The sequence below is a fragment of the Brassica rapa genome, chromosome A09, assembly GCF_000309985.2.
Source record: "Brassica rapa cultivar Chiifu-401-42 chromosome A09, CAAS_Brap_v3.01, whole genome shotgun sequence".
Lineage (NCBI taxonomy): Eukaryota > Viridiplantae > Streptophyta > Magnoliopsida > Brassicales > Brassicaceae > Brassica > Brassica rapa.
Genome location: NC_024803.2, coordinates 13,427,033 through 13,449,947, shown reverse-complemented (window position 1 = coordinate 13,449,947; position 22,915 = coordinate 13,427,033). Strand labels below are relative to the sequence as shown.

Sequence of the window (22,915 nt, the reverse complement as noted above, 5' to 3'; positions counted from 1 at the left end):
TAGGTAGGAATATTTATTTTCAAAAAAAAAAACAAAGAAAGAAAAAAAATATATATATATATATATATATGTGTTAGTTAGGTGGGATCCGAACAAGACTTGGTGGCTACAACCATTAAGGCTTGCTTCATAAGGATTTCAACAAAAAGAATTCGAACGGGACTTGATGACGGTAATCATCAAGGTTTGATTCACATGAATTCTTGGATATAGGTCAAAAAGAAGTAAATACGACTTGGTGGCAACCACCATTAAAGATTGATTCATGGAAGTCTGTCCAATCTTGGTCAATGATCCTGCAATAGAAGCAGACTTTGACTAAAGAGAGAAATTAGTAGAGAAAAAAGATAGGAACTAACTTTTACCTGCAGATCCAGATACTTGTTTGAAAATCCTCGCATCATGTGATCGATGCTCCCAAGGTAAAGCCTGCATTTTTATTTATGTTAAGAAATAAGGTTGGTATAGGAGAATGTCAGACATGATTTGCTAAGTTGTTGGCTAGGTGAATTTGGTTGTTAAACTAGGATATAGTATAATGTGCTTTTGTGATTAAGACTTCTTAGATGTGGATTGTAATGTTGCAGAGGTTATGATTCTAAGTTTTAAATCATGTGAGTCCCTGCTGTTTTCAAACCTCTTTCAGAGAGACTACCCGTCTGTTTTACTTGAAGACAAACAAAAGGGTAAGTCTGGGGGAGTTGATATACCATGGATTTTATCCACTTTCAGTCATGTATAAGTGTTTTAAGATATAATTATTATGTTTTGGAGTCTTTTTAGAGTATTTACAGGTCCAGGTACGTTTTGGAGAAATATGGTGATTTGGGAGCCTTTTGAGGTGCAGAACTGCACAAACGCGTCATATGTTTATCTATGTATGGAGACCTTTCCACCGTTATATTGAGCCCATCGTTTAACACAAGATAGATCTTTGCGTTAGCTTTCCATTTCCGCCAGTTTGAGGTCAATCAGCATAATGTAGCAGAAGTTATGCACGTTTTATTGAATATTGGCCAGTATGCCTCGCAAAAGGAAGCTGTCGAGGAGATGAATGATTGTCGATCGATGAAACATAATTGGCGTCGGTCGACGATGATGCCAGAACGTGGGCCAATCATTATTTCGAGACCGACTGAAGCCCAGAAGCCACACAAAGTTACCAAAATACCCATGGACGAACATAAACCCTATTTATGTTATTTATAAGCCATTGTTGACGGCTACGCTGTCTAAGCTTTCTTTAGCTCATAGTTCTTAGTAACGAGAGAAAGGAGGAACTCTTTCAGAGTCCTCCTGGAACTCCTTTGGTTTTATCATTGCTTTTATCTATTCTATTATATCTATTCATCTATGATTTATGTGACAAACTTCATGTCTGAATAGATCCACCTGTTAGGTTTAGGGTTCAGATAGTCATGAGGGATTAGCCCAAAATATAGAACTGCTAAGTTGTTAGAAGATGGATTTCGCAAGCATGTGTTTTGAAGAGGTTTATGGACATGAAAACTTGGAAGGTATAGAAATGTATGATTCTTTGATCAGTGTGTTGCGCAGCATGTTCAAGGAGTACATTGACATATATGGGAAGAGTCAAGAAGAGCAATCTGATCACTCTAAAAAGTCCAAGGCTCAAGCCTTTCGGTGTGCTGAAACGGAGTCATCGCTTAGTATAGATTTGGTTGAAGATGATTTCGGTTATAAGAGGATTGACCGAAGGTATAAGCATAAGTTGAATGAAGGAGTGAAAGACAAGCGAGATGAGCTTGAAATTTATTTGAAAGAAGATGTTGAGAATCCAAACTTGATGGTTGGTGTATAGTATGATGTTCTATCATATTGGAAGAGAAACTGTACCAAGTTTCCGATTTTTGACTAATGGCAAAAGATGTCTTGGCCATTGCAAGTCTCCTCTGTAGCATCCCAGAGTGCTTTTAGTACAGGTGGAAGGATTCTTGAGCCATCTCAGAGCTGCCTTACTTACTTCATGACCGAGGTGTTGATGTGTATCGAGCAATAGCTAAAACAAGACATTCGATGTGATTCAATAGTGCTTACTAATGCACAAGTCCTTGAGGATATTAAAGAGCAAGAAAAGATTGAGAGAGGTATGTTTGTTTATTTTTTGTTTCATAAATATGTTTCTTTATATGATCTATTTCTTACTTGCTTTTGTGTTTGCATCAGAATTAACTGGTTCAGTTGGTCCGCTATAAGTGTAAAGTAAAACCTCTAGTCTTTGCTTTATGTTCTTGTCTTAGCAATCGGTTATGCTATTGGTCTATGGCTCGAGTTGATGTCATTTTGTTTCGCAGGAGTAGAAGATGGTCAAATGCTCACTTGGTTGTGGTCGTGCTCTCACAAGAAGCTTTAATCTATGTTTTGTTCTTAAAATTTGGTGTTTTTATGTTGTTATGAAACTTGTAGTCTTATTTTTCTGGTGTGTTTGAACGATGGATGTTGTTTTTTTATTTGGGATTGAACTAAGGAATGTTTTTTTCGGTTTTATTGAACTATGAATTGTTGTTTTCGGATTTATTAAACTATGGAGTGTTGTTTTGCTATTTTATTGAGATTTTCATTTCAGTTTGAGTATTATGTTTCATATATTTTGTTTCATAAATTTGAATTTTACTTCAGTATAACCCGAACCGAACCAAAAAATCTGAAACCGATTAATATTTGATTACTTTATGGATTTTACAATGCAATACAATATTTAACCAAGCCTGAAGTGATATTATCCCAAACTGGCCCGTTTTAAATAAATTTTAGAATGGGACCTTTGAGCCGAAAACCCAAAAAACCTGACCCGAACCGGAACCGGTATCCGAACGTCCATGCCTAACTCCTCCTGCATATTTCTGAAAAAAAAAATCAAATCGAAGTGAAAACCTTTAGGCAAACAATATTTAAAGAAATAGAAATAGAAATAAAATTCCTTTAAATATACAAAATGGTATTTTTTTTATTTTGAAAAGTGAAAATAGAGAAAGGTTGAAGCGAATCTATATATATAAAGGGGAGTTTTCTCTCACCTCCTTGCACCACATCAGTATGGAGGGAAGAGCTTTTGCCGACACGTGTCGCTCAGCCAGTGCCCCGCTTCGTGTTTTTTTTTTTTGTGTTTTAATGAGAACTGGGCTTTTGGTTATTTCAATTGTTTTGGCCCGTGCTTTTTGGCCCGTTATACCCAAAGGCGTTTAGGGTTCATCGGCTTCTTCTTCCAGGAGCGACTTCTTCGATGTAACACGCGAAACCAAACCGTCGCTCCGATCTCCGTAACGCCTCCCACTCCATAAATCCTTTCTTTACTTTGAGTTTTCCTCAATTAATCCACTCCGCCCATGTTAATCAAACAACTCTTCTTTTTCCATCTTAACTGGTTCGAGCTTCTCCTATAAATGTCTTTCATTTCTTCGATGATGAGTACAACCCAAACAATTTACAGAAGCGATTATTTCCATAGCAAGCAATTCCGATGGCGTCTACGTACACGCTACTTGCCGACCTGAGAGCCAGGCGATGCTCTAACACCGCGGAGGTCCGTCTGTTGAGATTTTGGGAGGCAAGAAACATCAACAAAGGCGGGGAGCTTATGAGCGTTGATATGTTGCTCCTCGATGAAAACGTAAACACAATTGTCTTATACTAAGCCTCTAACAATGTTCAATTTTTATCGAGTTTTGGTTTTTTTATCCTCTCAGTCAACGCTGGTGCACGGATCTGTTTCGGCACTTCGCCAGCTCAGGTTCAGACAACGTCTCACCGAAGGCTCTGTCTACAATCTAAGCGGATTCGACGTGGCCTGGAACAGCCCCAAATTTCGATTATCTGATGGGCCTGTCTCAATTTGTTTCAATGAAGAAACAGCTTTTGAGAAAACGAGTGTAAGGAACATACCTACCGAACACTTCCGCTTCCGGTCATACGACCAGATACTGGAGCTAGCAAATACCGGCAAACAACTCCCGGGTATTTTTTAAAATAACATACTGGCGATTAATTACCTATAGAGCACGCTTACATAGCTAGGCAACATCTTTGCTTGCATAGCTAGGCAACATCTTAGCTTTTTACCAGAGGATAAATCTTATATAAGATTCTGTTTTATTATATGATGATATGTCGTTTAGAGTTAACATGCATACATGTCTAAAGTTATATAACTCGTATTAATTTATGTTATACTCGCTTGGTAATAACTAGATGAGACGCTATTTTGAACTATCATAAGTTTTGTGTTCGAGTAAACTACAAATCAAATTTTATGAAAGGTTCCCAATTTGTTCATGACCGGTAGTTCATTCAACTTATTTGTTATTATCTTATTTTTTTGTAATCTGAAGCTTTGTGGATTCTAATCGTTAGATGCTAGGGAAAATGATTCGGTTTATTGTATTGCATTTCATAAGTTTTGTGAAAGATGTTGCTTTAACGTGATCCTAATTGCTAAATCTTAGATGTAATGGGAGAGCTTTGTGCAATTAGGAGCACAATAACCGACCGGATACCTGGAGCACAGCGTGTTATGCTTACCTTGCGTCTCGAAAGGTGGGGTCGTTCCTCTAAGCTCCATTTTGTACAACTTTGAAATTGTCTGACTTTGTAACAACGATTGTGTGCAGGGATTCAACCATCCGTGTTAGTCTGTTTGATTCTTTGGCACTTGCCTTCCATAGCAAGCTCGACTGTTACGGGAGAGAGCCAAGAATTGTTATCGCCACTGGCATCAATCCTAAGATGGTTGCAGGTAAGAGATATTAGAATCCAAACATATAGTTAACATATCCATTTGTCCGGTTCACGGTAAATTAAGTAACTCCCTTACTGTTTTTGCAGGAAAATTATATCTCAATGGCACTTCTGCCACACGTCTTTAATTTGATTCTGAGTCTGTTGTCGGAAAAGCTGAGTTTGACCGGCGAGTTCTCAAACTCTATTTCGATAGCCACTTTGTCTATTTTAGATTTATTCATTGACGGTCCATTGTGTGGTGAGCGGCATTTAAATACTAATCTCCTTGCAGCTTGCCAGGTGGTGGGACAGATCAGTCAGCGTCTTCATCAAAAGTAGTTCAGGCACAGAAGACTGAGCCCATACACGTTTGTGAGCTTAACCAATTTGTTGTCACTGCTGAACCTCAGGTAAATTCTGATATATATAGATTAAGTACCCTACCAAGAACGTACTTCAGACTTGTATGTTTGTCTTATCTTGACAGATCATTGAGTTCCTCTGCACGGCTAAGGTGACTGAGATTCAGATAAGTGAGGGGTGGTGTTATATTGGCTGTTCGAATTGTTCAAAAAAAAAAACTCACTTGAGAGGAGACTTCATTCACGCGTCTCCCATGCAATGAAACCAATGCCGTGGCTGAACTCCGGTAAGTATTTTTAGATCTGTGGTTCTGTGTAGCTGGAGCAGAACCGAATCTTCAATCCACTGCGGTAGGTACCGTGTGATAGTCTCTCTTTCTGATGGCACTGGCACAGCGGCTTTCCTTGGGTTTGATACAGAAGTCGCTAAACTGACTCATGTTCTAGCTTCTGAGGCTGCACAAATCGTGGTAGAGCCAATACTTGGATCTATCTCCGTGTTCTGTAGTTGGTGCAATCAGAGTGAAGAAATTTAACATACAATATATTTTCAATGCTTTCAGGGTGTAGGTGCTACTGCTCAGGTCGATGTTGATCTGCCTTGCTCACTCGCTGATATTGTGGGAAATACCTATACTTTCCAGCTCAAGTTGAAGTACTTCAATTTTTTTGCAAACCACCAAACTTTTACCATTTCTCGCATATTCCCTGCGCAGGAGCTTGCGCCCATTCCAACTTTAGAGGTGAGTGTTGCTAGCTTTCTTATTGTGAGTTTGATGATTAGAAATATCTGATTACATGCTTTAAGTGTTGCAAACAGGAAGGTGCAGATGTTACCGAGCCAGCGCTTCTTCAGAATGTTGCAGCAGCACCAGAAGGTATAGCTGCAATCACGTCCAGCGTTGCAGCGCCTTCCCCCGAGGCTGATGGTACTTTTTCCCAGCGTGAGGAACTAGCTGCGGAGGAAGCTGATCTGGCAGGGAATGCCAGTAAGAAAGCACGTGTGGAATGAGTAACGCACTGGCGCCCAAACAACCACGATTAGTCTAAATAGTTTTCTGTTTCCTGCATCTTTCACCTACGCTATGTTGTTTTTTTAAATTTTCCCCTAAAAACCTATTAGATCGTGGTTGTTGTTATTTCTATTATCAATGCAAAACCTTTCTTTATGCTTATTTCCAATTGATAAATATAGTATTAATTATAATACAACTAAAAACAATATATAGATTAGAGACGAGAGCAAGTTCCACGTCTTCTCTTTTTTTATGGGCAACAAGTTGCCTGTCCTTTTACAACACGAGAGTCGCAATATGTTTCGCTTGGGTTCCAAGTGATCTCTTAAAGAATACAATAGCACTTAACTGCTTTTATTTGTGTTGTAAACTAAAGTGGTATTAAACCATTAAATCATACATGTTTTCTGGTTATATATGCCGTCATCATGCTTAAAACTATTACCACAATATTAAAATTACGGATGCTTTGTGTATCACATATTCACATCTAAGAGAACAAATATTTTTGGTCGTATAGTCAGAAAGAAAACACAAAATCATAAAATCAAATTGGAATGTCTAATTTACCAAACTTCCATTCAAGCTCAGGGGTAGATCAGAGCACACATTCTCTTCCCAACAGACGGTCAAGGAACCGCAAACGCTTTCGTTGAACTATACTTCGACGGTCATCTCATGATGATGAGCAATCTAAACGCTTTCTCCTTTTGAGTTTCTTCTTCAACATCTCAGATCCATCTCGACTTCACTATCTCACTCTTGAAGCTCAGGCTTATAGTCACAACAGACCTACTTATGGCCGTTCCTTCCGTAGCAAGGTATCTCTCCCAGTTACCTCTTTTGTTCCTCATTCTAATGATGTTGTTCTTCACTTCCCCCATGGAGAACCGTGGGATTTCCTCTCCTGTAAGAGGCGAGATTGGTTTGAAAGTTTACATACCCAACGAAGCATCTTTGAAATCCTATGCTGCTGCACCCACTCACCCAGATAACCTAGATCCGGCACAACCAACAAGTACATATTAACCTCAGCTTTATGGTTTACATATCCTTTTTGAAGATAGCTAACAGCTATAGTGATTGTTTACTCTGAATATGTTAGCTTTTTTTGGATTCTAAACCGTGAAAAAACCTAGCAAAATTGGTATGGTTTAGCAAAACTCGGCTCTTTTTGTATTATTCTTTGATTACAAAAATTGAAAACAAAATTTACAACCCACATTTCATCTTTAGGATTTTTAGTCTTTATAATTTACATATTTATTAGTTTTATTTAGTTTAGAAGAAAACGACTTCATCCGCAAAAGAGCAAAAAACATAACATAACATCCCAACTAATACTATGAATATCTCTTACAAATAAACACAACATGAAAATAATACAATTTCTAGATTAAAACGAAACTATAACATGTAAAAAAAGTCAATACAACGCAAACAAATAAAGCTAATATCCTTATAAAGTGCCCAACCAAAACTTCAATTACTCAATAATATATTATACTTACTAACCCTTTTCTTTCTGTTACCATGCAATCTCCGCTGATCAAACAATAACTTTCAATCCAAGCTCCAACAGGTCCAATAATAACTTACAAACCAAGCTTCGACAAATTACGATATTCATCTTTTGCCTCGACAATTACAAAAGAGTCAAATATATTACTATCACCAACCAATACAAAATGAATCAACAAATACTTAACAACTTATTAGACGACTAAACACTAAAGGTACGAATCCGGCGCGTAGCGCCGGAATACCCCTAGTTTAACTCTAAAATAGAGTTTAAGAATAAATAGGAATAACTGGAGAAGCTCTTACATGTAAGTGTTGTGTAACACGGAGTCATTATTTTCCAACGAACATGCTTTATCAACATGACAACATGCATGAAACCACACAAACCACTGAAATGGAATTATGAAAGCCAATAAATTCCAAATAAAACACACAGAGGAAGCAGAACATTAATCGTTTCTCTAAAGAACATAACAACACAACATTTGATAAAATCACACATAACCAATCCTCTGTTCTGAGAATTGTTCGAATCAGACTCATAAATAGATCACTGAAGCTCGGAAGAATAGGTTCTATCAGACTGAACTCCATTGTGAACTCTTGTAGAGTTGAAATATTAAAGATGTTCAATTGCTCAAAGACCAAAGTAAGGAAAAATTGTAACTGGCAGGAGGAAAAACACCAGAAAAATGGTTCGTTGACAAATCAAATTATAATACTTGAGAGTTGAGTCAGTCGAGCTACGACGTTAGAAACTTTTCCTCCTATACAAAAACAACAACAACAATCTAGAGCAGTTTGACAATGGCTGTAATAGAAAATTGAAGCTAATATCAAGTTTTTAATTCTGAACAAGTTTTCCATCTCGTGGGGGATGATACCACAAAAACAAGTTATATGTGAGAGATGAGAAACGAAAGAGATTATATAAGTCCTTTTACACTTAGTTTTTGTGTTCTTCACTGACAATATCAGATCACGAAGCTGATTAACAACAATGGGAGACTAAGGAAGATCAAAACTTTATGGAGCACAAAGAGTAGAAGACAAAACAAATTTTATTTAAGGATGATGATGATCCTGAAGGGATCTTTTTCTTTGTTTACCTTCGGTTTTTGACAAAATTGTCTTGACTGACTTTGAAAATCATGCATCCATTCAGAAACGCCAGTCACAACTTGGAACGCTAGCTGATATCTGAGCGACTCTAGTTTGCACAAACATTTGCAAGGTGATATTAACAACAACAAAAATCCTACGTATTCGAATGACACAAATATCAAAGGTCTACAGAATTAAAAAAAGAAAAGTAAACAATTTCAAAGAAATCACTATAACCAAAATTATAAAATGATGAATATCAATGAAACGTCTCAAAATTAAAAGAAATCAAAGCATAATAAAAATGAAACAAAAAAAGATCACAACATACTATCAGCTCTTGAAGGCAATCTCCTAAAGAAGTTTTGAGGAACCGAAGGAATATCAAAAATCCTGAGCCTAGGGTGTCTCATGACGTAGAAGGCAAGCAAAGTCATCAGCAGTTTCATGGAGATTAAGAAGATCACTCCACAAGCAACCAAACAAAACATCGAAAACAGAAACGTTGCCCTAGGATCTCTCCAGCTCAACAGATTCTTAACTCTCTCTCCCTGAGTAGCCAAGTCTCCTAAAACCATCATCATCCTCCCTGCGATTCCTCTTAACCTATCATACCTTTTCTTCACCAAATCTGCAGATTTCCCACTCGGGAACCCATCAAACTCCTCGTCTAGCTCATCAGGTAAAGCCGAATCCGCTTTAGACAGCTTTATATCCATGTGAGGAGGATGCCTCGGTCTCAACCGATACCGATAAAACCCAATCACAAAGCAGTACAGCAGCAGAGAGGTGACACAATACTTAGGGAGAAACACAATGAACAAGAAGATAAAATGTGCAAGAATCGTTGTTACCGGACTCTTCCATTTGCAAACCGAATCAAACCAAACCCAAGCATCAAGAAACGCAGTGAAGAATGTCACAAGACGTTCGAAATTCGCTCTTCCTCTTCTGATACTCCAAATGTTGGATCCGAAATCAAGCATATACTCAACCACATCTCTCCCTAGCGGCGGCTCGGTCCGGCCTAGGTTCATACAAAGTATATGAGTTGCTTGATGCCTAAGACTGTCTAGCTGGTAGATTGACAATGGAGTTAAGTAGTGCATCATAGGCAGCAACGGCTCTGAGTATTTCTGAAGCATATCGATCGTTGAAGTACATGAGAATCGAACCGCGAGCTGAATTTCACCCATTTTCTTCACACCGTCTGGTTTCAAAACAATGAGTGGATACGAATGCGTGTAGATCCGTTCCGTTTCGAGCGTGGACAAACGTATCCGTATCTTACCGATTCTTGAATCTCTAGGACCATTCGTGTTTCCTGGTACTAATAGATGCATGTTGTCGAAAACCCCAATGGTGATAACGGTGTAAGGATCATAAACCTCCCAAGTATACTGCTCGTTCCATTTCGGGCTAAAAGTATCGACAATCGTCCTCGTTCTCACCCACTTCTGCCCGTACTTGGCCACACAATACGCATCAGTGGTTCCTCGGCCCTCACGTGACTTCATAGGCATCAAACCAGACGCACTGATGACACCAAGCTCCAACACACCGATCGCTGGAGTCCATAAAATTTTCGCAGAAGCTCTATAATCGCTGCTATACTGAATAGACTCGTCAAGAACATGGTAACCTCCGTCCAACGAAACCCGCAAATGAATCCTCCCCGCGAATCCCTGTACCACTGAGTCCACGACGCGTTCCAAGTTGTACCACATAGCCGGCACAGTATCCGGCATTACCCTTCTCTCAACTTGAGATAACTTTATCTCACATTTCCCTAAACACTCTTCGTTTTGACCTAACTTGCATTCCAAGCTAAGTATCAAGCTGTCTTCAAAAGGCTCAACCGCAACAAACATCATATCCTCGTTCCAAACCGGACTCAAGGTTCGTGTCTGAGACACCCGACTCCTCACGACAATGTTCCCTAAAAACCCTTTCACTAAAATCTCCGGATTGGTTCTGTTTCCTTGTAACGGAACCAAATCTTGAGCCTCGATGATGTTCACACGCAGATACCAAAGCCTCGGAGATAGATAAACTTTAGACCGTGCGATCACTGCGTTGTCTCCATTCACGGTAACGCAATCTGAATGCCAAGCTTCAGGGAACACTTCATCAGCTTGTGTCCCCATCCAAACAGACAGCATAACCTCTCCTCCGAACCTGTTCCCGTTGATGTCTTCTAATCTATACCACTGAGGAGCCAATGGACTGTCCGGAGGGACACGCGTCGGAATCTCAGCAACTTCGAACTTGCACTTACCAATAATCACTTCTTCGTTGGCCTTCACAGCAACGTCCAAGACGTTTCCTTGGAGACGATCCTTGTTAAAGGCGAAGACTTCGTGGAACTCAGGGTTAGGGTTAGGGTTTGTGTTGTTCTTCGTTCTTCCTTTGTAGCTTCCGATGGTGACTTCGATGAATGAGTCGTTGGAAGGTAAGGCTCGAGCCTTGACGACTCGGATGTAGAGAAATGTCATTCGCTCCACGAGGTCGAACGATGACGTTTGCATTTCGCCGCCGGGAGTTGATCTTCCACCGCCGATTTTCGGACATGTCTCTTTAAGTGAGAAGTCGTTTTCTGCCATTGTTGTTGTTTTTCTGAAGTTTTATGTTCTTTGAGAGAGAGAAAATAGATTATACGTTTGAAGAGAGATTTTCTTGTTGTAGATATTCAAAAGACACGAGCATTTTACCTTCTAAGTTTATAACATTTATTTCCTTATTAGATGAAATGAATTAAATGGCTTTACTAATCGTTTTAAATGCGTAAGATTCTATGCAAATCATTTGTGAGAAAATTTCGGATTTTATTTTGAAAAGACGTTACCAGACATTGATCTCATATCAGGAGATTTCATTTTTTTTTAAATAGTTAGTAAGAAGATAATAATTCAAACTTCAACGTATTGCTAGACCATAATTAAAAATAATATACGTTTTTGTCGGCAAATATTTTCCACTGTGATTTTGGGTAGGAAACAAAAACAATCTCTGGTCTTTTGGATATATAAATTTTACATCCATCTAGGAACAGGTGAAGTTTGAATTTAGTTTGGGTTTGATTCCTTTACGTGCTAGGTCACAGTTTGGGTTTTACTTTTGAGAATCGTTAAATACCCAAAAATTTTAGATGATTTGTCGAATGATCTAAAATCTATACTATACTAAAAGGGGAATATGAAGCCCTATTAGCTATGCCACGTCATTTAATTAAATCAACCAATGAGAAATTTTTATTCTGCCATGTCATCCATGCTTTAGTCTAAATGGATATTTGTGGGCTGATAATAAATCTAAGTGGCCCATATCAAGTCCACATTTCTTCTAACCTTAAAGATCGAACGTCACATTATCCCTTATCGTTTCGTGTAAATCGACGTTATCACCACTTTTGAAGTTTTGTCTCTTGCCGTTTAAGCACTTCTGATCCGTTACAAATCCATGGCTTCACCACCTTCTCCAATTATCGTCCTCATTTACTACTTTCTTCAACTTAAAAAAACACATATAAAAACCTCCTCACCTTCTCCCCTCTTCCATCTACCGAGAAAGTAGCAATATAAATCCAAAAAATACCTTCTCAATCTACTCATACTGTGAAGAAGAGAGGCCTCTATCCCAAACTCAACATCGATTCTACAGAACTATCAATTATCACGAGGTTATCAACCGCTTTCCTGATTGTTTTGATTTTTGTGAACCAAAAACAATCTCATCTGATTTTAGGGTTGTGAAACAAAGATTGATTGGAATTAATATTTTCTGAATCAATTTTGATTGTGCTTTCTTTTAAGGGAAATATAGTAGAATAAAGGATGAGACTCAGTGTTGCAAAGCGTCCTGGAGCTGAGATAACATTCTCATTTTGACAATTAGAGAGAGAAAGACAAGCGATAGAGAGAATGAGGCTGAGCTTTTGTTTCTGGATTTTGGTTTCTGGTCAGAGAAGCATACGCAAAAGAAGCACCCATTGTTTTTGTTCAGGTCATTCTTGCTCTTAAATATTTCTCAGATTTTGTTTTCTCAGAAGGTGGTATCTCTGCTATGTTTCCATTTACATTGACATCACTTGCCTTAAGTATTGACTTGATGTTTTGGGGTCTCTGGAGTCAATTAGAGTCATGTTATGTAGTGATCTATATTGTCTTCCCCTGACTATTTGAGTATTACAAAATGATTACCATACAAGATGAACACAAGTATCCCCTATCTTTTTTGTTTTTTTCTTTAACATCCATGACTACATGAGAGTGTTTAAGGTATATTACTTCTGTCAAGTTTGTGCTTTAATCAACACAGTGAGATGCCATTTAGAGATGTATATTTTATATAGTTGTGCTCGATATGGGTTACTAATACATGATGCAGAAGCTGGCAAAAGAGCTTAGTGTAGTGATACATGTTAGCTTCCTTGAGGAAGCAAATAATGTACATACAACTCAACTTCTATTATTGACGCTGATGAAGTGACCTCAGGATTTATAGAAAGTTGCATCTTTCTGAAAGACCAGGTGAGTCAAGTTTGGAGTTGGAAAGAGCTCGACCTCCCTTTGCTGATACTTTATTGACTTCAGGTTAATCATGGTAGCACTGGCTTTAAGGTAGTTTTGAGTAGAAGTTCTCCAAATTAAACATTTTTCGTACTTAATCAAGATATTTGGTTAACATATTCAATACTTCTCTGTGGTTATCAATAGGTTTTTCAGGAAATGTTTGCAAAAATTGAAGTAGGTAGGTTAGTCGAGATTTCCTGTGTACTTTTCGTATGATTTATAACCTGATGAAATCATAACTGAAGAACTATTGGTGCAATGTCTTAGTCCGCTATATGTTGGGATCAAATGGTTTCCCAAGGCAGCTCGAGCTATGGTTCTACATGGCATTGAATACTGTTTTATCTCACTGCCACTGGCTCTGAACCTCAAGACCAGCTATTGGCTTCGCGTTATCATCGGAGTAGAGTCATGCAAGGCCATGCTGGAGCTAATCTGGTGAAATGTTAGGTTTTATCACTGTCCATTTTCAAATTCTCTTAGTGTCCTGTTTTAGAATTTTTTTGTGTATAACTTCTGTATGTAAACGTTTTTACAGGGACAAGAGCAATAGATGAAATGTATGTCGATAGCAGTCACAGCCGCAGACTATTTATCAAAACTTCAATAGTATGTGTTAGTTTTAACAAGGCCTTCTCTATAACCGGATTCTTATCAATGGGAACAATGATAGCTCTTTCGATAGGTAAGGTAGTGTTCAAGTTCGTGGAATGTGAAGTTTTTTTACAATAGTAGTTATGTGTGGCTTGAGTTGAGGTAGTTAGGGCTTCTTCCCTGAGCGCGCGTGAGGTCACTTCATTGAGGAAGCAAATAATGTACATTCCAGATTCTTATACATGTAAGGTAGTGTTCAAGTTTGATGTAGTTATGCGTGGCTTGAGTTGTTTTCTGTGTGTTTGAGTTTGCGTTTGGCAGTATGTTTGTGTTCTATTTATTTTATGTGTGTTTAAATAGCTTTGATAATGTTGCGTCTTAGATTATGCTTTTGGATGGTGACAAGATACAAAAACAGAAATAGTTGGCAGGCTCAACCTGCTGATCAAGCCAGAGGACTGGCTTATCCAGTTTGAAGTAAGAGAAAGCAGAGAAAGGTACATCGCCTTAAACATTGTATCATTTTATTCTTTTGGGTAGCAAATAGTTTCAGGAGCTTTTACTCTTTGAAGCTGAAAAACAGCGCTCTTGAAGCCAAAGAACCTTATCAGTTGAGTCAGTAAAAACAAAACGCAAATACAGAGGAATAAGATATACAAAGCTAAACCAATCGTCCTTAGGGATGTTCAGGATATTCTTAAAAGAATTTCAAGCAAAATCTCTTTATCATTGATATTATAGGCTGATCAGAAACCTTTCTGTCCTCCTGTAAATTACAAGTATAGTTAAAACTTACGGATTGTGATCCTTGGCGACATTTTGGTTGTTCATAATTGTGATCATGAGGCATAGAACTAATGTTCACACATCAATTAAGAAATCAGCTCAATTATGGAAATATGAGTAAATACAGTGATAAAGAGTTATCTTTACATATTATTGGAAGAAATTGTATTGGCTTTCCCATTGCCATAAAATTTGCCATGTGTTTTGACATATCTGTGTGACCATCTCTATACAAGGTTAAACGAATGTTAACAGTAATAATACATTTAATCACATATAGTGGTGTGAGTTCTTAATGTCATTGAAGACTAATCAAAGCCAAAGTAGTAAACCAATGTTGAAAGCCAAAACAATGTCGGCACGAAAAAGGAAATAAACCACACATCACAATACAAGAAAACAAATATCCCGTCTTGGGCAAGAGAGGAAGTTCACCTTAATTTTGTGGCATGCTACTTGGCTAGAGTATAGTCTTCCTTTTGTTATTTGTAGCTTAATGATCATATATTCATCTCTCGAAAGCAAAGAACCTTTATTAGTAAGTAAGCAATAAACAAAGTGTAAACATATAATCTTTAAATCTTCTAATATGACTGATCGAAAAAATTTTAAGTTTAAAAAAAAATTAAGCTACTCATACTCGAGTAGTTTTGTTGTGTCACACAATACCTTTATTAAAATATAAGTTATTAGTGTGTTTTTTAATTGTAACGAACACTTTATATTTCCCATTCATATTTTAACTTACTAATCTCTTCTTACAAAGTGATTCACATATTAAACCAAAGTTGTGATCCATTAGAAAATAAAGAGAAATGTATAAAGAGCGACTATGTGTTGTTTAAGAAAAAATGAGTGACTACATATTGAATTGTTTTATTGAAACTATGAGGTGAGTGTGCATACGTTTGGATTAGTAGATTAATAACATATTTTCATGAGAATCCCAATACGCCAGATAAATAGATAATGATAATTTGAATTATAACTACAGTTTTGTTAACATTTTATTCATTTTCACCTTCACTGTTCCATATATATTGTTGATATTAAAAGAACAACAATTTTAGTTTTCTTTCAATCATTTAAAATTCAATGGACAATTTGTATTTGTATATGTATTTTATATATTTAAGAACAACAATTTTAGTTTAATATTCTTATAAATTCAAAATGTATATGTATTTTATATATTAAATGTAAATATATTTGTCTAAAACCCGGGCGTAGCCCGGGAAAAAATCTCTAGTTTCAATAGAAGTGCAAAAGTAAACCACACAATGTCATATTAACCTAAATGGTTAGTAAAATTATCATTTAAACCAAATAAAAATAATTAAAAAGTTATTTTACAATTTTATTTTTTTGAAAAAAATTTATTTCATAATTGATCTAATAATTTTATTTTAAAAACGTAAAAATAATGATTTGTTTCAGATTTATTATAAATCATCAATATATGAACCAATAAGAGATATATAAACTAAAATTTAATAAAACTGAACAATTTAAAATAATATAGATTATTATGCTAATAAATGTTGTTTAGAAATCAAGAAGCAATGCATGAAGAGGACAACAGTATCACTTATACTTTGTCTAATTCCAAAACTCCATATAAAAACACAGGTCTAGTTTCTGAAGAGGTATTTTCTTTCATTTGTCTAAATCATATTGTAAGCCTTACTTGAAATGTAGTATAGCTAAATGTCAAGCAAAAAGAAATAATTAGGCACAATGACTCTCTTGGTTTGATTGGTAACACATAATTAGGCACAAAGATATAATTAGCTAAATTATATTGTAAGCCTTTCTTGAGGTGTGTTAGCAATTTGCACTAGCAAATGGTGTTTGAATGACTCGAGAGCTTATATGTGCTCTCAAAATGTGTCTTACGAAGTATCTTGTAGAACTAATTCTCATAGTTTCCTTATCAGGATGTAATTTTTCCATCAAGTGATGTAACATACGCACCTAAACAATCACAATCAAACAAAGGGACACATGAAAATAAAATTGGGGAAAAAGATAAACAACTCAAAAGAGAATAATCGGGTAAGCGATGAATTTTGGTGCATGCAAGCTTTTTTCTTTTTACTGAGATTTGTTTTGCTTATTTTTGTGCTTAAGTAATGCCTTCAGTTGTCGATATCTTTATGAATTACAATGCAGCTCCTCAATCAAAGCAAGAGACTCAATAAGTTCTAAAGTGTCATTGCCTAGTAAAAGAGCCAATTTTAAAAGCAGCTGATGTAGACTTGTAGTAGTGAAGTGAATCAAGAGGTAGAAGAGAAACAAAATGGGAATACAAGATAAATGAAATTGATCAGTCAGTTTTCGATGTATTGGCAGTTGAAAATCAACAAGAACTCAAGAGTTTCATACACCGTATCAAACAATTTAAAGCCGGTAAAAGCATAAGTGATCTGTTTCAAGCACTGCTCATTATTTCCCACCATTGTATTAGTTTAGTCCTTAGTCTTGTTTGAGATTTGGCTTTGTATTTTCAAGTACTACCAGTTATTATATTCAAAATTCTAGAAAAAGGTTAGGTTAGAACTATTAAAAAGTAATTCAAAAACCAAGAATTATTTAGATATATATGTTCAATGAACGCATTCAAACACCCTACTTAACTACGTACATTCTACTTTCATGGTATGACTTTCTTTTTTTATTATTCACCAAAAGAAAGATTGTAGTATACGTTAAATTCCAAAGTATCATCTAAACAAGGTTCTCTTATTTTCTTGCCAATAAAGATGCCTTCTCTTCTTTTACTGATACGTTCTAATAACTTATACTGGATCAAGAGCTAATACTGCAGATTGTTTCTCTTTTTTTTTTTTTAATCACGACTGCATATTGTTTCTCATCAATTAATATAACGAGGTTATTACAATATTAGGTCTTTAATAATAAAAGTACAGTTAGATTCATTTAATAATAGAAAACTAGATTTTTTACCCGCACATCCGCGCGGATAGATTTTTATTTTATAAATATATAACGGATACCATCGCAAAACTTTAAAAGATATTTACATTTTAGTGTTATATATTGTGTAAATCTATAATGTTATTTGTTATGTTTCTTATTCGATATTATTAATGTATACTGATTTTTTTTATATATTTTACTTTATTATTAGTTTTTATTATATATTGATATATTTTCGAGTTTGGTAAAATAAATTCATAGTATGAAATAAAAAATTGAGAATCTGCTTCATTTTTTCTAATTTTTACAGACTGAATACAATACATTTTAAAATTTTATTTAGTTATACTAAAACTGATATTTTTTAGCATAATTTATATTTATATGTTATTTATATTAGTATATTGTGAGATTTTATTAGTAAATACATTATAATAATAATATATTATTAATTATGAAATCAATCGCTGCATTAATTTAAAAATATTTTAAAATTTTATTAAGATTTTGTTAGGTTTTTTAACATATTTTGTTATAAGTAAAAATAAAATTTAAATTTACAGTTAAAATTTATTTATTAATATATATATATATAATTTATAAGATTTTTTAGAAATGTTATATACTAAATAGATTAACTTAAATAGTCAAATAGATGTAATTGATGAAATAGACCTAGTATGATTTTTTATGGTATTTCTTTTAATAAAAAAGATATAGAATATAATTATAAAATTTGAAAAATAGCATACACTTTTATTTTATTTTGTTTCATAATAAAATTTTATTTAAATTAATGTATAATAGTATATATTTTTAATTACGAAATTAATCAATGGTGTTAATTTAAATAAAATATTTTAAATTTTTAGAAAGATTTTGTTAGATTTTTTCTCAACATTTTGTTATAACTAAAAATAAAGTTTAAATTTACAGTTAAAATTGATTTATTATTAATATCTTTATATATTAAATAGGTTAATATAAATAATTAAATAATTGTAATTAATAAAATGGACGTAAATAAGGTTAGTATAATTTTTTTATGGTAGATAAAAATGATACTCTCTTTTAATAGAAAAGATAGAGAAGATGAAAATGATTGTACCAAAAAAAAAAGTAAATGAGTGGGCAGAGAAAATATCGAAAACGTGAAACCGGTTTCGGGTTTAAACAATACAGCAGGCCACTATCACGCCAATCCAATGGATTAATTTCTCTCCATGTAAATTACGAAAACATCCTCGAACTTGCCCTCCAAATAAGCAATTAACAAACCTTTTAAAGTCTATAAAAAAATATCCGACTTATCAAGAAATCTTATCTCGCACCAAAAGAATATTAATTGTGGTTAAAAATCCAATTAGCTTTGTCGATTTTGTCTGTGTGCGCAATCACACGCAAACACGTATAGATTCAACTTTATTTATTAATTTTTCTTGTAATAGATTCAACCTCGTGTGTATAAAACAAAGACAGTCCCTTCTTCCTGATCTCATTTCCAGTAGATAACCCAATTGAAGAAGAAACCAATGTCTTCCATGTGAATCACTTCTCGATTCTCACCTTCTGGGTACCTCTCTCTCTCCGAAAGTTTCGTGCTTTTGTTGTATAAAGCTTTCGTCTTTGTGTTGTGTCCGTACGATGATAAGATTCTACTAATGATATTAGATTCGATCATTTATTTGCTCTGTGTTATTAATTAGCCAAAAAGGATCTTCATTTCGCATCTGTATGTTAGCAAAGTGATCATCTTTGGTGTTTTTATTGTGCAGCTTCTTTGTGTTAAAAGAATCTTGCCCAAAACGATGTCGCTTTTGTCGAAGCTAAGGTGTATCACAGTAGATGTAACGGGTACACTCATAGCTTACAAAGGAGAGCTTGGTGATTACTACTGTATGGCTGCTAAAGCCGTTGGCTTGCCATGTCCTGACTACACACGAGTCCATGAAGGTTTCAAAATTGCTTATACAGACATGGCTCAAAAGTATCCTTGTTTCGGTTTCTCCAAAATGCCAAACATTGCTTGGTGGAAAACCTGCGTGAGAGATTCATTCGTCAAGGTATATTTGAAAATTTGATTTTGCTATCATCTTATGTGTGTTGGTTACTTTGAGGTTAAGGGGTTTGGTTATGAATAGGCAGGGTATGACTATGATGAGGAAACGTTTGAGAAAGTGTTTAGAAGAATCTACTCAACGTTTGGCTCTGCTGCACCTTACTCTGTGTTTCAAGATTCTCGACCTTTCTTGAGATGGGCACGGGAGAAAGGGCTTATAGTTGGACTTGTTAGCAACGCGGAGTATCGATATCAAGAAGTTATTTTACCTGCCTTGGGTTTGAACAAGGTACTGAAGAGTCTCGCTAATGAACAGAACTCATTGTGTTTCAAAAGTTGACTCATGTTTTGGTTGATCTGGTATTTAGGGAGAGTGGGACTTTGGTGTGTTCTCTGGTATGGAAGGGATAGAGAAGCCAGATCCGAGGATATACAAGCTGGCGTTAGAGAGAGCTGGGAACAACATAAGGCCTGAAGAGGTTCTGCATATTGGAGATAGTATGCGTAAAGATTATGTCCCGGCGAAGAGTACTGGGATGCATGCTTTGTTGCTTGATAGGTTTAAGACAGAAGCTGCTAAAGACTGGAGAGAAGCTGGAGCTGTTGTGCTTCCTGATTTAGTTGCTGTTCAACAGCTTTTGGAGTCTGATAAGTTGAAATGTTAATCAAGAGACCTCTAAGGAATCTAATGTATTGTAGTATTGCACATTTTGGCTCTTTCTTCTTCTTGTAATGAGTAAAAACGAGTTTCAAAGGCAAGAAACAATTAAAACTATTCAAACCAAATCATACTTCCAACAAGGTGAAGTTTATAATAGTTTACATGATTAAGAAAGTATCTCTGTCTACCTTATTTTGAGATGGTTACACAACACAACACATGTTTATATTTTATGACTTCAAGTAGCTGCTTCAGTTATGGAAGGGATCTTACTTAGGATAGAGATGGAATCACCAACTTTGATTGTCTTGGTGCCTTTGCCTTGGCTGTTGGATATGTTCCAATTCCAAACCATCTCCTTACCAAAGAAAACCTGTCATAAACCGAAACCGATATCATTTGTTGCATCAAGAAGAGCTTGAAATCCTTTTATTAGAGGTCTCAAATAACTAACCTTTCTCTGAGATTTCTTGTCTGGCATTAAGAGTGTGTCTGATCTGAATTTCCTAAGAGTTTGGATTGGTTCGGTCGACGGAACCCCGGTTTCTTGATCCACAGTTGTTATCTGAAAGAGAAAAAGAGTTAGAAACATTCTTCAAATTAAAGAATCAAAGTGTAGTTTACTAGTTCATATATTATTATTCACCTTGCAGCGGTAACATAGCCTAACTCCTTTGAAGACTAAGTCGTTTATCTTGATCTCATCCCAAAGATCTTCATCGAAAGGATCACCATTCTCCACAACAATGCTACAAAGAGAAACAAGAAAATCAAGATTATGAAGATATTAAAAAGGATTCAAGAGAAATAATAGTTTACTTGGCTCTAAAACGGTTCATAGGCACTGGTTCTGGCAGAAGTGTATTCAGATGGTCCAAAGAAGCCTAAGAACAAAAGGTAAAATATCAAAATGCATATTCTAATTTTATTTATATTGGAATTATCGATATTAGCTCACCTGAGATGAAACCAGAAACGGAAATGTGTTTGAAAATGTTGTAGAGTAACCTACTGCATACTGAGGAGGTGTAGCTCTACATTCGGTTTCTATATCAAAAAAAAAAAAAAAAAATTGATTAACTATCAATGCATCAAAATCTTTTGCTTATAACAAAGATCACAAGAACAAGAAAAAGGCTAAAACCTTTGTTAAACCGAACCAGACGGCTTTGTTTTCCGAGATAATCTGAAAACCATTTAGCAGCTTCTTCTCCTTCATCAAACGCAGAGCCAGACCATTCCCACATGGACACACCTTCTGCCACCCAGCTTGGTGTAGTCAATGGAATTTTTAACAGACTCATACCAGGAGCTCTCACCACTACAAGATCAAAAGAACAAACACGTCGTAACTCTCAATTCTGACAAAACTTTTTGTCAATTTTTAAACCAAAGACGTTTTACCCAAAAAGGAGTTCTTTGTTGGCTCCCAATCTTCAAAGAAGGCTTCCTTGGGCAGCTCTGCTTCAACAAGAGCAAGCTTTGGCTCAACGTTTTGAGTGCATGCTCTTCCTTTATGGTTCACAACTAACCAATACCGGTCCCATTCAAATCCTTCAGTTTACACAATGCATGTCAAAAGTATCCATTAGATCCATAACAAAGACAAAACAACTTCATAGTCAAAAATACATTTTATAATTGCATGCATAATCTTTTTTCTATCACTTTCACTCCAATTAAAAAAAATTATCTCAGGTTTACCAGTCTGAGTTACAGTTGCCTGAGGGACAGAGATTCCACGGCAAGATTTGATCGGAAAAATGATTAAAGATTGAATCTTCAGAGCTTGACCCTCCATTTTCTCTCTCAAAAGTGCTATAGTACACCAAGGAATCTTGTAGTTTTCTTTTTGAGTGTTCCAAGAATTCTACAACTCTTTAAAATGTGGTTATACATCCGTTACACATCACCACCATATTAAAATCTTTTTTTTTTATTTTACTGGACCAGCCCCATCCAATGGATGCTATCACTTTGACACCCCCAAATAAGTAAAAATCTATCTAAAACGGGATACGTATCTAAAATATGACATTAGTCCATCAGGAAGAGGAAGCAAAGTAGCTTTTAACTTTCTCTCAATATAGTTATTGTTACTGGGCTTTTTTCAAGTCCATATCCAATTCTATCTCACCAACTTTTAAGATACTATCCACTTTACACTCAAGAGACCAGATTTGTATGAATTTGTTTTCAGGCTCTTTCCATAAAACGCATCATACGAATCAAAAATTAGATATGATATTGTGTTTCTAAACTTCTAATATGAGATTTTAATTGGTTTCGCAATATTCTTTCCCTCAAACCAAATACCATACAAAATTTTAATTTTTAACCTCTAAAACAGTTTTCAAATTTGGCACACTTCTTATACCACTGTCTGTACTCACCAAGTCACGATAGAGTTAAGCATTATTTATATATTACACATTATTATTTAAATTTATTATTGTTTAAATTTTTGACGGGGGATTTTGATTGATTTCTCGACAAAACCAATTCAAAGTTTTTTTGGAAAAGTAAAAAAAGACATTATTCTCTAAGATGATGTTCCGGCA

The 22,915-nt window shown here is 35.5% G+C and overlaps 5 protein-coding genes across 6 annotated transcripts; 3 read left to right on the top strand and 2 right to left on the bottom strand.

Moving 5' to 3' along the window:
• Positions 1 to 3,481: 3,481 nt before the first annotated feature.
• On the top strand, positions 3,482 to 4,883 carry LOC103839160. Its single transcript, XM_033278314.1, has 5 exons — positions 3,482 to 3,631; positions 3,708 to 3,975; positions 4,464 to 4,554; positions 4,629 to 4,753; positions 4,843 to 4,883. Exons 1-5 carry the CDS (start codon positions 3,482 to 3,484, stop codon positions 4,881 to 4,883), a joined length of 675 nt encoding a protein of 224 aa, XP_033134205.1.
• Positions 4,884 to 5,099: 216 nt separating this feature from the next.
• LOC117125654 lies at positions 5,100 to 9,039 on the top strand. The gene is made up of 5 exons (XM_009115648.2): positions 5,100 to 5,147; positions 5,225 to 5,386; positions 5,496 to 5,569; positions 5,663 to 5,842; positions 5,920 to 9,039. The coding sequence occupies exons 2-5, from the start codon at positions 5,359 to 5,361 to the stop codon at positions 6,109 to 6,111; spliced, it is 474 nt and encodes a 157-aa protein (XP_009113896.2). The 5' UTR covers positions 5,100 to 5,147; positions 5,225 to 5,358; the 3' UTR covers positions 6,112 to 9,039.
• On the bottom strand, positions 9,013 to 18,280 carry LOC103839161 (FT-interacting protein 3). Of its 2 annotated transcripts, XM_033280320.1 has the most exons (2): positions 9,362 to 18,280; positions 9,143 to 9,224 (listed from the first exon to the last, which is right to left on the bottom strand). In XM_033280320.1, exons 1-2 carry the CDS (start codon positions 11,344 to 11,346, stop codon positions 9,143 to 9,145), a joined length of 2,067 nt encoding a protein of 688 aa, XP_033136211.1. In that variant the 5' UTR covers positions 11,347 to 18,280. The 2 variants fall into 2 exon arrangements, with proteins under 2 accessions (XP_033136210.1, XP_033136211.1); XM_033280319.1 differs by having other exon boundaries at positions 9,013 to 18,280.
• A 659-nt stretch (positions 18,281 to 18,939) lies between these two features.
• LOC103839164 (haloacid dehalogenase-like hydrolase domain-containing protein 3) lies at positions 18,940 to 20,524 on the top strand. The gene is made up of 4 exons (XM_009115652.3): positions 18,940 to 19,207; positions 19,410 to 19,697; positions 19,776 to 19,982; positions 20,062 to 20,524. Exons 2-4 carry the CDS (start codon positions 19,443 to 19,445, stop codon positions 20,356 to 20,358), a joined length of 759 nt encoding a protein of 252 aa, XP_009113900.1. The 5' UTR covers positions 18,940 to 19,207; positions 19,410 to 19,442; the 3' UTR covers positions 20,359 to 20,524.
• Positions 20,467 to 22,378, bottom strand: LOC103839163 (mitochondrial amidoxime reducing component 2). Its single transcript, XM_009115651.3, has 8 exons — positions 22,059 to 22,378; positions 21,759 to 21,908; positions 21,499 to 21,675; positions 21,313 to 21,401; positions 21,174 to 21,238; positions 21,001 to 21,103; positions 20,809 to 20,919; positions 20,467 to 20,727 (listed from the first exon to the last, which is right to left on the bottom strand). Exons 1-8 carry the CDS (start codon positions 22,153 to 22,155, stop codon positions 20,593 to 20,595), a joined length of 927 nt encoding a protein of 308 aa, XP_009113899.1. The 5' UTR covers positions 22,156 to 22,378; the 3' UTR covers positions 20,467 to 20,592.
• Between the last annotated feature and the right edge of the window lie 537 nt (positions 22,379 to 22,915).

Bases quoted from the DNA above. Each gene is read 5' to 3' on its own strand.
- LOC103839160 (XM_033278314.1), top strand. From the start codon at position 3,482: ATGGCGTCTACGTACACGCTACTTGCCGACCTGAGAGCCAGGCGATGC. The intron at 4,555-4,628 runs GTGGGGTCGTTC...GATTGTGTGCAG, and splicing joins CTTACCTTGCGTCTCGAAAG to GGATTCAACCATCCGTGTTA. The intron at 4,754-4,842 runs GTAAGAGATATT...CTGTTTTTGCAG, and splicing joins CAATCCTAAGATGGTTGCAG to GAAAATTATATCTCAATGGC.
- LOC117125654 (XM_009115648.2), top strand. From the start codon at position 5,359: ATGAAACCAATGCCGTGGCTGAACTCCG. The intron at 5,387-5,495 runs GTAAGTATTTTT...GCACTGGCACAG, and splicing joins AATGCCGTGGCTGAACTCCG to CGGCTTTCCTTGGGTTTGAT. The intron at 5,843-5,919 runs GTGAGTGTTGCT...TGTTGCAAACAG, and splicing joins CGCCCATTCCAACTTTAGAG to GAAGGTGCAGATGTTACCGA.
- LOC103839164 (XM_009115652.3), top strand. From the start codon at position 19,443: ATGTCGCTTTTGTCGAAGCTAAGGTGTATCACAGTAGATGTAACGGGT. The intron at 19,698-19,775 runs GTATATTTGAAA...GGTTATGAATAG, and splicing joins TGAGAGATTCATTCGTCAAG to GCAGGGTATGACTATGATGA. The intron at 19,983-20,061 runs GTACTGAAGAGT...TCTGGTATTTAG, and splicing joins CTGCCTTGGGTTTGAACAAG to GGAGAGTGGGACTTTGGTGT.
- LOC103839163 (XM_009115651.3), bottom strand. From the start codon at position 22,155: ATGGAGGGTCAAGCTCTGAAGATTCAATCTTTAATCATTTTTCCGATC. The intron at 21,402-21,498 runs GTTTTAGCCTTT...TTTTTGATATAG, and splicing joins TCTGGTTCGGTTTAACAAAG to AAACCGAATGTAGAGCTACA. The intron at 20,920-21,000 runs GTGAATAATAAT...TTTCTCTTTCAG, and splicing joins GGCTATGTTACCGCTGCAAG to ATAACAACTGTGGATCAAGA.
- LOC103839161 (XM_033280319.1), bottom strand. From the start codon at position 11,346: ATGGCAGAAAACGACTTCTCACTTAAAGAGACATGTCCGAAAATCGGC.